This window comes from Monodelphis domestica, chromosome X (assembly GCF_027887165.1).
Source record: "Monodelphis domestica isolate mMonDom1 chromosome X, mMonDom1.pri, whole genome shotgun sequence".
NCBI lineage: Eukaryota > Metazoa > Chordata > Mammalia > Didelphimorphia > Didelphidae > Monodelphis > Monodelphis domestica.
Window position 1 is genome coordinate 61,350,537 of NC_077235.1, and position 13,834 is coordinate 61,364,370.

General features: G+C 40.2%; 2 protein-coding genes across 3 annotated transcripts in view; one reads left to right on the forward strand and one right to left on the reverse strand.

The window, feature by feature from the left end:
- CUL4B (cullin 4B) overlaps positions 1–13,834 on the forward strand; it is a 165,629-nt gene that overhangs the window by 12,821 nt on the left and 138,974 nt on the right. Inside the window, exon 1 of one of the 2 annotated variants that reach the window (XM_007507146.3) lies at positions 13,218–13,347. The exons of the other annotated variant lie outside the window; for it this stretch is intronic. The gene's annotated coding sequence lies outside the window, so the exon portion shown is untranslated. Of the gene's footprint in view, positions 1–13,217; positions 13,348–13,834 lie in introns of those variants that run through there. 2 annotated transcript variants of the gene reach the window in all.
- MCTS1 (MCTS1 re-initiation and release factor) lies at positions 2,565–13,190 on the reverse strand. Its single transcript, XM_001363298.4, has 6 exons — positions 13,063–13,190; positions 10,946–11,098; positions 8,795–8,892; positions 6,885–7,018; positions 3,480–3,547; positions 2,565–2,763 (listed from the first exon to the last, which is right to left on the reverse strand). The coding sequence occupies exons 1-6, from the start codon at positions 13,071–13,073 to the stop codon at positions 2,682–2,684; spliced, it is 546 nt and encodes a 181-aa protein (XP_001363335.1). The 5' UTR covers positions 13,074–13,190; the 3' UTR covers positions 2,565–2,681.

Sequence of the window (13,834 nt, forward strand, 5' to 3'; positions counted from 1 at the left end):
TCCCCTTTGCCCCAGGTCCAGATGTTTGACTCTAGATGGAACTTTGAATTGGGCAAGGATTCTTTTGAGCGCTCTACTGAGCAAGTGATGAAAACTCCACATCTGGCCTTGATTGCTGCACCAGTGTCTACAAAACCTTTCAGGACAATGAGACCACACAATACACAGAACCAGTAAAGTGGTTAAAATAGCAGTATACATTTCAGGCAGAAGGGATGGGGAAGTAAAATCTTTTTGATAAAGGGTGAACTCTAAGAAAATTTTAGAAACAGGGTATATTTGAATCATTAAGCCAGCATCCTAGAAAATTATCAAGGTATCCTCACCAAGGAAATTTCTGTATGTTTCAAAAAGAATGAGCATTGCACCATGCACTAATGGACACCCTAATTACTCTTAGTAATGACAGAACAGCACATTTGTGGTTCACAAAGTATTTGACCTCTCATTTGACTCTCACATGAGATAGGCACTGCTACAGATTCAGGCTCATCATCAGATAGAAAATAAGCATAAAGCAGATGCCCTTCATTGCCCATAGTCACACAATTAGTATTGGATTTGGGAGCTGACCTTCTTATTCTTCCTCATATGGCATTCCATCTCCTACCCAGGTATCTTTGCACTTCCCATCTGTTCCTCAGGCCAAGAATGTTCTCCCCTCTTCAGCTCCCAAGCGCCTTTCACCACATCCTACATAAGGCCTTTCCTGGCAAGATTACTTGGTGTATATTTTGTATGGACTTACTTCTGTACAGGGCTCTTCTGATAGAATGGAAACACCTCGAAAAGGATTGCTTCTTTTTGGGGGGTACCTCTAGTGTGTGGCATACAGTAGACATGTGATAAATGCTTATCATACCCACCTCCTGACACATGACAGACATGGACAATATAAGTATTTGCTTTGTTGATTGTGTATATTTGTTGCAAGGTTTTTTTTTTAAGTTTCTGTTCTAATTTAGAGGGGAAGATAAGAGAAGAATAGTGATGGTGTTAATCCTTGGGGGGAAAAAGTCATTGGACCTTTTTTAATGCAGAGAACAGAAGGCAGGTCAGAAGGAATCACAGATAAGGAGGATAGCTTTGAAAATTATATGAATCTGAATTTTCTTATATACTTCAAAGGAAAAGCAAGCAAGCTATACATAAGAGATCTGCAATTTCAGTTGCAGTCCTCTTTTTCTTTTACTGTGCATGTAGAAATACTCCTTTTATTTGGTGTTTGTTAAATTTAGAATATTTTTTAAAGCCTGAAATAGAACAAATGTTTTTGATTGGGATTCAAACTCAAGACTCTTCTAACTTCAAACCCAGTACTCTTCCTCCAACATCACACTGCCTGTAATGAAAATGATAGGAATAGCACTATGAAGGCAGATAAGTCAATGGGGGAAAAGTTGTTTATCAGTACCTAGTTTTTTACCTTTTTATTTACCTTTTTATTCCCTAGTATCCAAGTAAACATTAGCTCCCAAACCTCACACTCTACCGAGGTGAGAAGAAAATTCAGTTCAGTTCATAATGTGCCCAACACTGAAGTACAAGGACAAAAATTAAACCATTCCTGCTTCAAGGAACTGGAAGGGAAGAGGGTTTGTAAGGGGGTCAGGCATATGTGCATATAATACAAAACAGTGCCAAGTAATTTTGAGAAGCAGAAAGCACTAACAATTTGGAGTGGGGAAGAAGGGGATCAAAAAAGGCCTCATGTATAATTATGGCAGTTGCTGAATCCTATTTGGAAGGCAACTAAGAAGCAAGGATTGTGTGTTTCCAGATATGAGGAAATGCAAAAGCATGGAAATAAATGGAAGATGAAATGTAGGCTTCCAGAAACAGCTAGTAGGCCAGTTTTCCCAAAAGGGTGGATGCATGAAGGCAAATAACCCTAACCCTAAATAAGACAGAAAAGGCAAGTATGAGTCAGACTGTGAAGAGCTTTAAATGCCAGACCAATGATTTTGTATTTTTCCTAAGGACAAAAGGGAGCCACCAAAATTTTTTAAGTAAGGAATTAACACAGTCAAACCTGTTTTAGCAGTATCATTGGGTAGCTATATGGAGGAAGAATTAAGTTGGGGAGAGAATGGAAGAAATAGATATTAGATATTATTAGAGCTCTATTATATTTCTGTAACAGGAAAGATGATAAAGGCCTAAATTAGGATGGTGCCTATTGAACAGAGAGATGTGAAGGTAATATTGTAAAGCCTAGGCAGCTGGTTGGATAAAGGGTGTGAGGGAGGGAGAGTCATGGAAGACCTTGAGATTGTGAAGCTGAGTGTCTAGAAGGATGGAAGTGCCTTCAACACTTTGGAAAAGTGTTGCAAAATTGTCAGTTTAGGAAATGGCAAAGTTAGGAGAAGGGATGGGTTATGAGGGGATATAAATGATGAGTTTGAGACATCAAATATCTGGTGAAGATGTAGGACTGGAGTTCAAGAAATAAATTAGGGTTGTTTTGTCGAGGAAGCTTGATCGAAAAAAATTAAATGTTTAACCAATAATAATAATCTGAGTTTAGATGAAAAGAACGTGTAAAAATGAGTAATGCTCATGGGATTTTACCATCTGCTTAATTTATTAAACACAGAGAACAATAGTTTTTAATTCATTAACAGGTAAAAACATAATGATCAAACAGCCCAAGTTCAGGCTAAATGCTTTTCTTTGGAAGTTCACTTATATGTCTTCATGTGCCAAAGGCCATCATTTAAATAATGGACATTTTCAATACCAATCCCTTTGTTGACTTTCTTACTGTGGAAGGAAAAAAGAAGTAAGCATGAATGTCTTTTTATGCTGGCTTATATACTTACCAGTGATCGATGTAAATCTTAAAGTTCAATGGCATACCTAGTTGGTGATTATGGAGTCACATGGAAAACATTTATATTATATTATTAGCTATATGAAAACTCTCTATTCACAGTCTTCTGTAGTTCATGTAACAAAGTAAGAAAACATAAAGGAGGAAGAGCTTGGGGCTTTAGAGAAACTGGATCTTGGCTGCCTCAACACTAAGAGAATATAAAAAAGGGCTGCATTAAGCTTACAAAAAAACTAATAAGAATAAGTCATCATCAAACGAGTGCCAACATGGCAAAACAGAGGATATTGAGAATTCTCTACCTTTCCATTCTTCCCCAATTCAGAAAGTAAAATAGAAAATGTTGACCATCTAAGACAAATACTGTGAAATCAGGAATAAGGCCCCTATCCAAAATTAGCAGGAAAATCTGACTTTTTCCCAATTTAAATCTCATTAACTATTCCAATGTGGGAAATATGGTTATTTTTTAAGTGTACCAGAAAACCAATGAGACTTCCATTGGTAAGTGTCAACAGCTTTCAGATGGCTGAGGCCACTCAGAAATAAGGGATCTGTGCTTATCTATATACCAATTCATATAAGCTCCTGAGATTCCTGTGTCCTTGGGAGGTTCTTGGATATGTGATGTTTGAGGGAGACTTACATTTCTTCTGAAGACATCTTCATGATACCAACAGAGAGTGCATGTTGTTTTCCTTCTGCCATTACGGCCTGAAAATAGTTAAGAGAATTCCACTAGCTCTATGACATGGGCAATTCACTTAACTCCAATTGCCTGGCCCTTACTATTCTTCTACCTTGGAAGCAGTACTTAGCATTGATTCCAAGACAGAAGATAGGGTTTTTAAAAAGAGAAAGAGAAAAATCCAGTGCTGAAGTTGATAACTCAGCAAAAGATCTACAGAAAAATAACATCCCCTTGAATTAAGGCTATAGGATATTCATATTACTAGTCAAATCACCTTCAATACACTCTTTGTTCATTCTCCAATTGATTATTAGCTTAAATAAGATTTGCTGCCCACTGCAGGTACCACATTCATAAAGCAGTGAGCTACATAATTTCTTAAGTAGTGCAGAAAGGACAAATATTCAAGTACTCTCATCACCAAAAAAATTGGTAATTTTGATATTTTAATACCCTCAGAGTATTATCTTCTCCCCATTAGTCAGGTGTACCAGGACAGCTAGATGGCTCAGTGGACCAAGCACTAGGCCTGAAGATGGGAGATCCCAGGTTCAGGTCTGGCATCAGACACTTTCTAGCTGTGTGACTCTGAGCAAGTCACTTAATCCCAATTGTTTCACCCTTACTGTTCTTTTGCCTTGGAACCAACACTTGGTATTAATTCTAAGACAGAAGGTAAATTTAAAAAAAAAAAAGGCAATTGTATCCAAGTGCTATACACTACACATTTTAAGAATTTTTAGATGTATTGATCATCTATTATGTTGATTTTTTGTCCTTAAAAACATTTTATTTGTTATATGGGATGGCCCTCTGGGAGTGGGAGGAGAGATACTTGGGAAAACTATGGTGATTTAAAAACCAAAGACATCCATGAAAATTTGTATTTTAAAAAGTCTAGTGTATCTTGCCCAGCCTTTGTAGAATCCCCAATATGCTCTAAGAATCACAGAAGACAAGCTCAGGAAAGGATGTTGGAAAATATCTAGTCTGATACCCTCTTTTTAACTCAACTGCTCTCTACTAAGTTGAAGACTCAAAGCCAGGTCTTATGTGTAAGTCAATTCCATAGTCTTCTTTCCACTACACCTTGTTTCCTCAGATAACATTTGAAGGCTAATGGTAGCAAAATGCTAAACACTATGCTATTCAATTTTTTTTAAAAAGAAGACTACAAAATATTATGAAGTTTCTCCCCTTTAAATTTTATCACTTAGTTACATAAACCTGCCAACATATATTGAAAAGGAATGACAAACTATGAGCACAACAAAAATAAGGAATTATTCCTGTTCTCAGAATAATTTTCAGCAGACCTTAATATGGTCAATCTCAGAAGAATAATCACTCACTTTGCAATTTTTAGACAAAGAGTAATCATGATTGAGGATCCCCTCACCTTCTACTAGGACAGAAATTCCCTTCCTCCCAGGAAGTCAAAAGTGTTTTGAGGGATTTGGGGGGAAGGTGTATGGATTTTCTTCCTAACCTGTAATCAAGCAGTCAAATGAAGTCTATTAGCTGGAACTATGAAACCCTTTTTTCTCATAGAAATGTTATAAACAGTGACCAGGCTCCCAGAAGAGTACACCAAAGCCTTTAATATAGCTTAAATAGTGCTAAAGTATCATGTCCCAGGCACTTAAAAACTGCAAGGATGTGTGATTTCCTTGATGGAGGTACCAACCCCCCAGGCTGATCAATCCCCTCAAACCTTCATAGATAGTTTAATGAGAATTTAATGGGATGTGACCAGAGACAGAGAGTAAGGGGTAGGATATGATATCGAATCAGAGTGGAATAAAAGGATGGCAATGCTGTAAGAAGGGCTCAGCTGAGATTAGATAACAAATGAATAGTGAGCCAGTCATCAGGGCAGTGTGACTTTCTGCAGCAGCATAGGAACAGGAGCTGAAAGAGAGAGCAGATGGTGGGCTGAACAGGCAAGGAACAAGAGGACAAAGGAGCAAAGGAGCCAAGGTTCAGGGATGAGATATGGGTGAAGATGCTGACTATGGGGTCAGGACTCTGAAGGGAGGAGAGTGGGGCCATCAGACCCTCACCAAGAGCTTTCCAAGGATGGTGAAAGCCCAGAGAGAGCTTATGCATCATTGACTGCCCTAGTCTGAGTCACCTCTACACCTCACAAGGCATTAGAAAAGTCCTCTAGTGAAGGATTTAAGCTACATTACAGGTTCAGTGGACCTTTGTGCATTAGTCTGAGAAGCCAATTACCATTTATTAAAATATTCTAACTTCCAAACAGCCAACTAAACAGTTTTTTGAAATATATGAGCTCATAAATTGAGCCATACAGTTCATCTAACTCAGTTATTTCTTTGGGAAAGAAAGATTATAGGGCAACTAGGTAGCACAGTGGATAGAGTACCAGGCTTAGACTCAGGAGGGCCTGGGTTCAAATCTGCCTTAGATACTTCTTAGGTATGTGACCCTAGGAAAGTCACTTAACCCCATTTGCCTAGCTCTGACCACTCTTCTGCCTTAGAATTGATACTAAGACAGAAAGGAAAGGTTAAGAAAGAAAGGAAAGCAGGGAGGGAAATGTTATACTTGGTTTCTATTATCAATTCACCAATCTTTTTTTAAATGTGCCTACTATGTATAGAGCATTGCTGTGCTAGCAGTGAGATGAGGACTGGTTCATCCCTGTAAGGCCAAGTAATGCAATCATAGAAATCAGCCTACTATCCTCAAAGGTATACATAAGGTGGACAGAGAGGGTTGAGCTTAGAGTCAGGAAGCCCTGGGCTCAAATGCTAACCCTGATACTTCCTAGCTCTGTGACTCTGGAAAATTATTTGATTGCTATTTGCTCCTAACAACTTCCTCGGGGTGTCATTCTGTGTAGTTTGGAGGAGTGATTCCCAGTGTATTATCTGGAGGAAATGACCCAATCACTTACCCAAAGTAGTAAGCTAACAAGTAAGTAGAATCCAAGAGAAGTCTAAACAGTCCCCCACCCTCAATCCTGTCAAGAGTCCTCAGTCTAATCAGAACAAGCTCTAATTGAACTACAAAGTCCTGGATGTCCAGACACTCTGTAAGCCTGGAGGTGTAGCACAGTGACTGACAATCCACTTTGGGAGAGGCTGTTTCTTCACTTGGAATTCCTATACAAATGAAATTACAATTCTAGTCCTCCTGTTGCATTTCCCACCTCCCTCTGAGAGTCAAACAATTTAGTCCTAAGAAATCAAACAGAGTCTCCACTTTTTCAGTGTGGGAGATCAAAAGAGAGAGCCCAAAATATACAGCTGCTATCCAGTGGACAATGGTTCTGAACAATACTAGCAATGACCCTGACAGCACTTTGGGGCCACTACTACACCTGAAGGATACAACAATAGTGTCAGCTTCAGCTGGGGAAAGCTTGGCTCCTGGAGAAGTTAAGCCTGGACACATAATGTTTGCTCCACTTAGTACATATTTGATAGCTCCTTTATCAACTTGCTGGTGTGGAAGAATAAAAGGATCTGGAAGGAAAGAAATCATTTAATTAATAAGTAAAAAGACACTGAGGGACATTCAGGTGGCACAACGGATAGAGCACCAGGCCTGGAGTCAGGAGATCTTGAGTTCAAATATGGCCTGAGACACATCCTAGCAGTCTGACCCTGGGCAAGTCACTTAACCCTCACTGCCTAACCCTTATGCTCTTCTGTCTTCTAATAGATACTAAGAGAGAAGGTAAGGGTTAAAAAAAAAAAACCCTGCAAGATAGTGTCTACCACTGGGGTCAAAGCCAACCTCTTAAGCATTTTTACATGTTCTAGAAGTCTTCCCCTGGGCCTTCCCACTAGGAAGCTGAATGGCATCAACAAGAGGCATGGAAGAACACTTGGCTAAATGTTTATCAGGAGCATATTGTGTTCCAGTACTGGAGGTAATAAAAAGTGTCAGAGATAAGACCCAACCTGTGCCCTCCTGGGGCTCACCGGTCAAACTGGCAGCATCTAATAATTAGAAAGAATATAAATAAATGAACTTAAGCCATCAGACCTGGCTTTTACTTTGTGCTCAGAACCCAACACCTGCTTCTCAGCCCCTTGCACCTGGCTTGTGCATTAACCACTTAGTAAGTAGATTATTTTTTCATTAGGCATCAAGCTTTTTAAAAACGTGAGCATCTTTGCAGCTGCAAAATATTTGCTTTCAAAACTTTCTGGCCTCTTTAATTTCTCTCTATTCTCATTTAATTTAAAAAAAAACCTTGCTATGACTAATTCCTAGCCAAATGTTAATGATTTGCTGGCCTCCCCTTCTTACAGTCTTGTATTTTAATAGCCATCCTGCTTCTGCTCTCAGCATTAGCACATGAAGGAAAATCAAACCCTGAAAAACACCAACTTATCAGTTAGACCAAGCTAACATTCCTTTTGGCCATGTGCAAGTAAGCTTGTTTAAAATGGCTTCTTGCCCTGCCAATCTAAGCCAATATCTGTCTTCAAGAAGACTGAATACTGGGGGCAACTGGGTAGCTCAGTGGATTGAGAGCCAGGCTCAGAGATGGGAGATCCTGGGTTCAAATCTGGCCTCAGACACTGCCCAGCTGTGTGACCCTGGGCAAGTCCCTTAACCCCCATTGCCTAGCCCTTACCACTCTTCTGCCTTGGAACCAATACCCACTATTGATTCCAAGACAGAAGGTAAGGGTTTAAAAAAAAAAGAAGACTGAATACTCTTGGCAGGGTGGGAGTTATCTTCTCTTGAATAAACTATCTGTATAGTACCCAGCTAAGCAGTATGCAAATTGGACTTGGGGTCAGAGGCTCCCAGATGTAGAGGTGAAAAGGGACCGGCAGGGCCAACTAGTCCAATCCCCATAATTTATAAGAGGAAACTGAGGACCAAAGAAGTTAAGTGACTTCCCCAAGGTTACACAGGGAATAAGCATTAAGAGGCAGGATTTGAACCCAAGTCCTATGACTCCAAGGCTAGTGTGTTTTCCATTCACAGTACCTGGCCTAGATCTCTCTAGTAGTTGATGGGGTTCTCAAATGCATTCAAACCTTTTCTATGAGTAATAAGTACTATTATGCAATATAAATGTATTCTTCCTGGGTTCTATGCTTGTTAACATATACAGTGAGAAAGAACTATAACCAAGGGAACATTTTTCAGGTTTCAAAAGAGGGAGATGATTTTAGCTTTAACTTTCCAAAGTAGCTGGAGCTAGTAAATAATAACTTTATTAAGAGAAGATATTATAAAATTTTATCTTCTATAACTTGGATTTTCATGAAACTTACATTTATGGAGTAATCTTAGTGTTGGAAGAAAAGGTCCTTCCCTTTGCCTGAAAAACAATAATTCTCCATTTACAGTGAGGATTTCAATATGTTCATGGCTGCAAGACAAATGGCAAAGTATCAAATTAGATATTGTTTTTAAAAGTAAATAAAAATATAAATTCAATAAATAAAAATAAATGTCACACCACCTTCTTATACAGTAAGAAACGGTAACTGAGTTATTAGAAAATTAGAGATGGCTCCAGAGAGTAGATAATTAAACATCCTTCCCTCCTCAAGGAAGGGGTAAGGGACTCTTAGGGCAGACTCTTAAGGCAGTGTCAGTGGCACTGGTAGATGAGGTCAATGTCCTGGCTGTTTTTGCTTAATTGCTCTTCTTTTTTACAATAGAGTTCAAGCCATTCCCCAAGTGATAAATGGTCAGAGGATATGAACAGGCAGTTTTCAGAAGAAGAAATCAAAGCTATCAATAGGTGAAAAAATGTTCTGAGTCACTAATAATCAGAGAAAAGCAAATGAAAGTATCAGAAGTATCACCTCACACCTATCAGATTGGCTAACTTAACAGAAAAGGAAAGGGACAAAAGCAGGATGAGTTGTAGAGTAACAGGGGCACTAATCCTCGGTTAGAGGAGCTGTGAACTGGTCTGAACAATTTGGAGCTATGCCCAAAGGGCTATAAAACTGTGCAGACCCTTTGACCCAGCAATACCATTACGAGGTCTTTTATTCCAAAGAGACCAAAGAAGAGGGAAAGGGACCTGTAGGTACAAAAATATTTCTAGCAACTCTGACAAAGAATGGGAAACTGAACGGGTGCCCACCATTTGGGGAATGGCCAAACAAGTTGTGGTTTATAATTGTGATGGAATACTACTGTGCTATAAGAAATGATGAGCAGGATGGTTTCAGAGAAACCCAGGAGGACCCATATTAATTGATGCAGAGTGAAGTGAGCAGAACCAGGACATCCCTGTACACACTAACAGCAACAGTATAACAGTGATCAACTGTGAAAGACTTAGCTACTCAATTTATCACCACAGTATTGCAAAACAATTCCAAAGGACTCATGCCAAAAAATGCTATCCACCTCCAGGGAGAGAACTGATGAATTCTGAGTGCAATGGATGTATATTCTTAAAACTTTATTTTTCTTGCTTTTTTGTGACATGCATAATATGGAAAATGTCTTGCATTGTTTTAAAGGTATAATGGATATGTTCCTTGCCTTCTCAGTGGATGGAGGAGGGACTGGAAGGAGTGAGAGAATAAAAACACTTAAATCTTTCCTACCCTATCAATCTAAATGAATTGGGAAAATAAGTTGCAGCAACCAATTTTTGCCTCAAAATTAATGATCATAGCATGGTATAGGGCTGGCAGAGACCTCAAATGCCACTAAGTCCAATTTCCTCATTTTACAGAGGAGGAACTGAGGCCCAGGGAGAGGAAGGGATTTGCCCAGGGTCACATAGGGAGTAAGCAGAAGAGGTAAAATCTGACCAGGTCTTCGGTCTCCAAATCCTACAATCTTTTTTCACTGTTTCATCCTGCCTCTAAATCATTTTTATTCTCTTGTTAAGTAATCTCAAGTGCTGTTGTTCAGTTGTATATGACATTTCCTGACCTGGTAGATCATAGCTATCAATGATGGTTTCTGGACCAGGATTCTAGAATAGTTGTCTATTCCCTTTTCTGGTGGATCCTACTGTCAGGCAGTCAGAGGTGAAATGATTTGCCCAGGATTATACAGACCTGATTTGAACCCAGTTCTTCCTGACTCCAGACCCAGGGCCCTATCCACCTGAGTATCTCAGGTACCTCAAGAAGTTTAAAACTACCCACACCTATTATCTCATCTTATATCCCCAAAGTGGTATCAAATGCTCATTCATACTGAAGTAAATGAAAAGGACAGAATAAAAATGCTGGACTCCTAAAACACGCATACAAAATGAATGAATATTTCTACATACATCCAACTTAATAATTCACCACTAACATTTACAAAGTCATATGTGTTTTTTCATTGCTCCTCTTCCCTAAAAACAATTACTAATGGACTACCATGAGATTCAACCCAATTTATGTGAGCAAAATAATTAGTGAGCTGCCTTGCAATCAACACACAAAAAGCAGACTTACCAGCGGACAATTTTGATGAGATCTTTCTTTGGAATAATTTGGTTAAGCCATGGTTTAATCTCTGGAAAGAGACTTGTCAGTTGGTTCTTAATGCCCTTGATAACTGAGTTTTTCAGCTGGATACAGTTTATTACACTCTCCTTTTCATCAAATCTGCCAAATGATTTTTACAGTGGGAAAAAACAAAAACATTTCAGCACCACAGTGTATTATTTGAAAAATGAGCCCTTCTAGGGAAAAAGAAATCACAGAACAAGTTTAACTCATGGACTTTTTCAACACATCTGTTTGGATAGCTAAAATCATTCCAGTTTACTTTTTTCCTTTTTTTAAAAGATGCTACCTCCTTTTAGTTTCTGGTAACCACAGCCCCAATTCAATGGTCATATTTCAATAGTCTGTGGTGCTGCAGGGTGAGGGGTAAATAGACAGAAAAGGAAGCAGGATAGTATAATCACAAAAGTGACTTGAAGGTATAAAGAAAACCTTCCTGGCTGTTGCATTTACTGGCTGTGTGTGACCTAGGGCAACTCAATTACTCCTCTGAACCTTATTTTCATCATTCTATTGCAAATAGGGCCAGGGGCTTGCTGGAAAGATCAAAAGAGATGTCTTTAAAGCCTTAGAAAACAATATACTATGAGAACTGGCCCCCAGACTTTTCATTTTAAGTCTTTTTGTGGGGACTGTCTTATTTGTTTTTGTATCCTCGGCAGCTGGTCTATAGTAATATTAATTATTAATTAATAACAAATATTAATAAATGCTTGCTGATTTGACAAGGGAAAACTTTTCTCTCTAGAAATAGCTGATAGGGGGTTTTTTTCCCCCTGATATAGTTTCAAGTTCCAATTTTCCATAAACTATAAACAATTCATGACAAAGACAGCCAGGATTATTCAAAAGAATCATTCTCACTAGGACCAGGAAGAGCTTGTACTTACTATCTTTCAGATACAGGACAAATTATTTTTTTTTCTTTTTCTTTTTCAACCATTACCTTTTGTCTTAGTTAATCCATTCTAAGACTGGAGTGGCAAGTGCTAGGCAATGGGAGTTAAGTGACTTGCCCAGGGTCACACAGCTAGGAAGTGTAGGAGATCACATTTTTTTTTCAAGAATATATCCCCCATCAATACTTTATTTTTTTTTGAAGATTTTATTTAATTAATTCAGAATATTTTTCCGTTGTTACAAGATTCATGTTCTTTCTCTGCCCTCCCCCAAACTCCCTCCCGTAGCCGAGGAGCAATTCCTCTGGGTTTTACATGTGTCATTGATCAAGACCTATTTCCATATGATTAATATTTACACTAGAGTGATCATTTAGTCTACAACCCCAATCAAATCCCCAACCCTTGTGATCGAGCAGTTGTTTTTCTTCTGTGTTTCTACTCCCACAGAGGTCACATTTAAACCCGGATCCTCCCAATTCCAGACGGGGCTCTCTATCCACTGTGCCACTTTAGCTGCCCCCAAACAAATTATGTCTAAAATGTGAGTTTTTTAAGACAGTATATGTCCTTGAGTCTTGGCTCCATGACTAGACTGTAAATCCTTTGAGGGAAGCAAATATACCTTAACCTTACCAGTATTCCACCCCCACACCCCACCCCTGCTAAACTGCTAGACACAGTACTAGACAAAAACTACTTGGTCAGAAAAAAACTTGGTATCATTTTCCACATCAGGAAAATGGGGGCTTTGGGTTAGATGACAATAACCCTTCCAACTCCATATCTAAAACCCTATGGGTGAACCTGGGCCTCGGTTTCCTCTGGCCAATGAGAGGCTTGGCCTCCAAGACCTTGAAGGTCCCTTCCGGTTCTAGAGCTCCGATCCTGGCCCGAGGGGAGCCTCGAACTAATTACAAAACAAAGTTTTTTTGGGGGGAGCCAGGACACCCCGGGGAAATAAAGTCGACGTGATTGGAAGGGGGTGGGGAGAGAAACTCGGTGAAAGGGGCGTGGCCGCGAGGGCAAGCGAGGCGGGGCGAGGGGAGGAGGCCCAGGTCAGGTCCGGCCCGGCCCGGCCCAAACGGGAGGAGCCGCCGGGGCTAGTGGTAGGGCCGTCACCACTGCCTCTTCCTTGGGCCTCCAGAGGGAGCCCAGACTTACTTCTTGAACATGGTCCCCGCAGCGAGGCTCCCTGAGGAGCCGGGGTCCGAGGGAGGCAAATGGAGATGGGACTGACTGGCTGGGATCTGCCCCCTCAGAAGGAAGGGAGGGGTCGGCGCGCTCTAGAGCGCCGGAAGCCTGGGGGGTGGGGCAACCCCACCCACCCAGCCCGAGGCATCACTTCGAGCCTCTATCCTGGACCCCCACCCCCACCCCAGCCCCTAGCGCCGTGAGCTGGCCGCCTTAGAGCCTTGGAGGAGTCAGTCACAAAGGAGGCTGGAGATCGTGAGTTCCTGGGAACAGAGTTGGGAAGCCCCCAAAACTCATCTAGTCTAGCTCCCTAATAGTACAGAGGAGTAAACTGGGCCCCTTGAGGAAAATTGATTTGCCCTGGGTCCCAGAGGATCAAAGGCCCTCGTGACTGGCCCAGAGTCCGACGGCAGTTAGAATTCTAATTTAGATCTTCTCATTCAAAATTCAACACTCTTTTCGCTATACAAGGGATACAAGGGAGGAAGATTTCGGGAGGTACTGTAGAAGGGACAAAACGGGTTTTTTGGTTTGTTTTTCAGGATCATAGAATTTAGAACTAGTTCAACTCCTTTTTAATTACTATCATGAACTTGAGAAACTAAAATAAACATTTCTTTCTACAAAGAGGAGGGGGCGAAATGGATTGTGTGTGAGATAAACAGCTTCGCTTTTCTCTTTTTTTAGTCTATATTAATTGTTTTTTTTTAGGCAAACTTGGGACTTGCCCAAGGTCAAACAG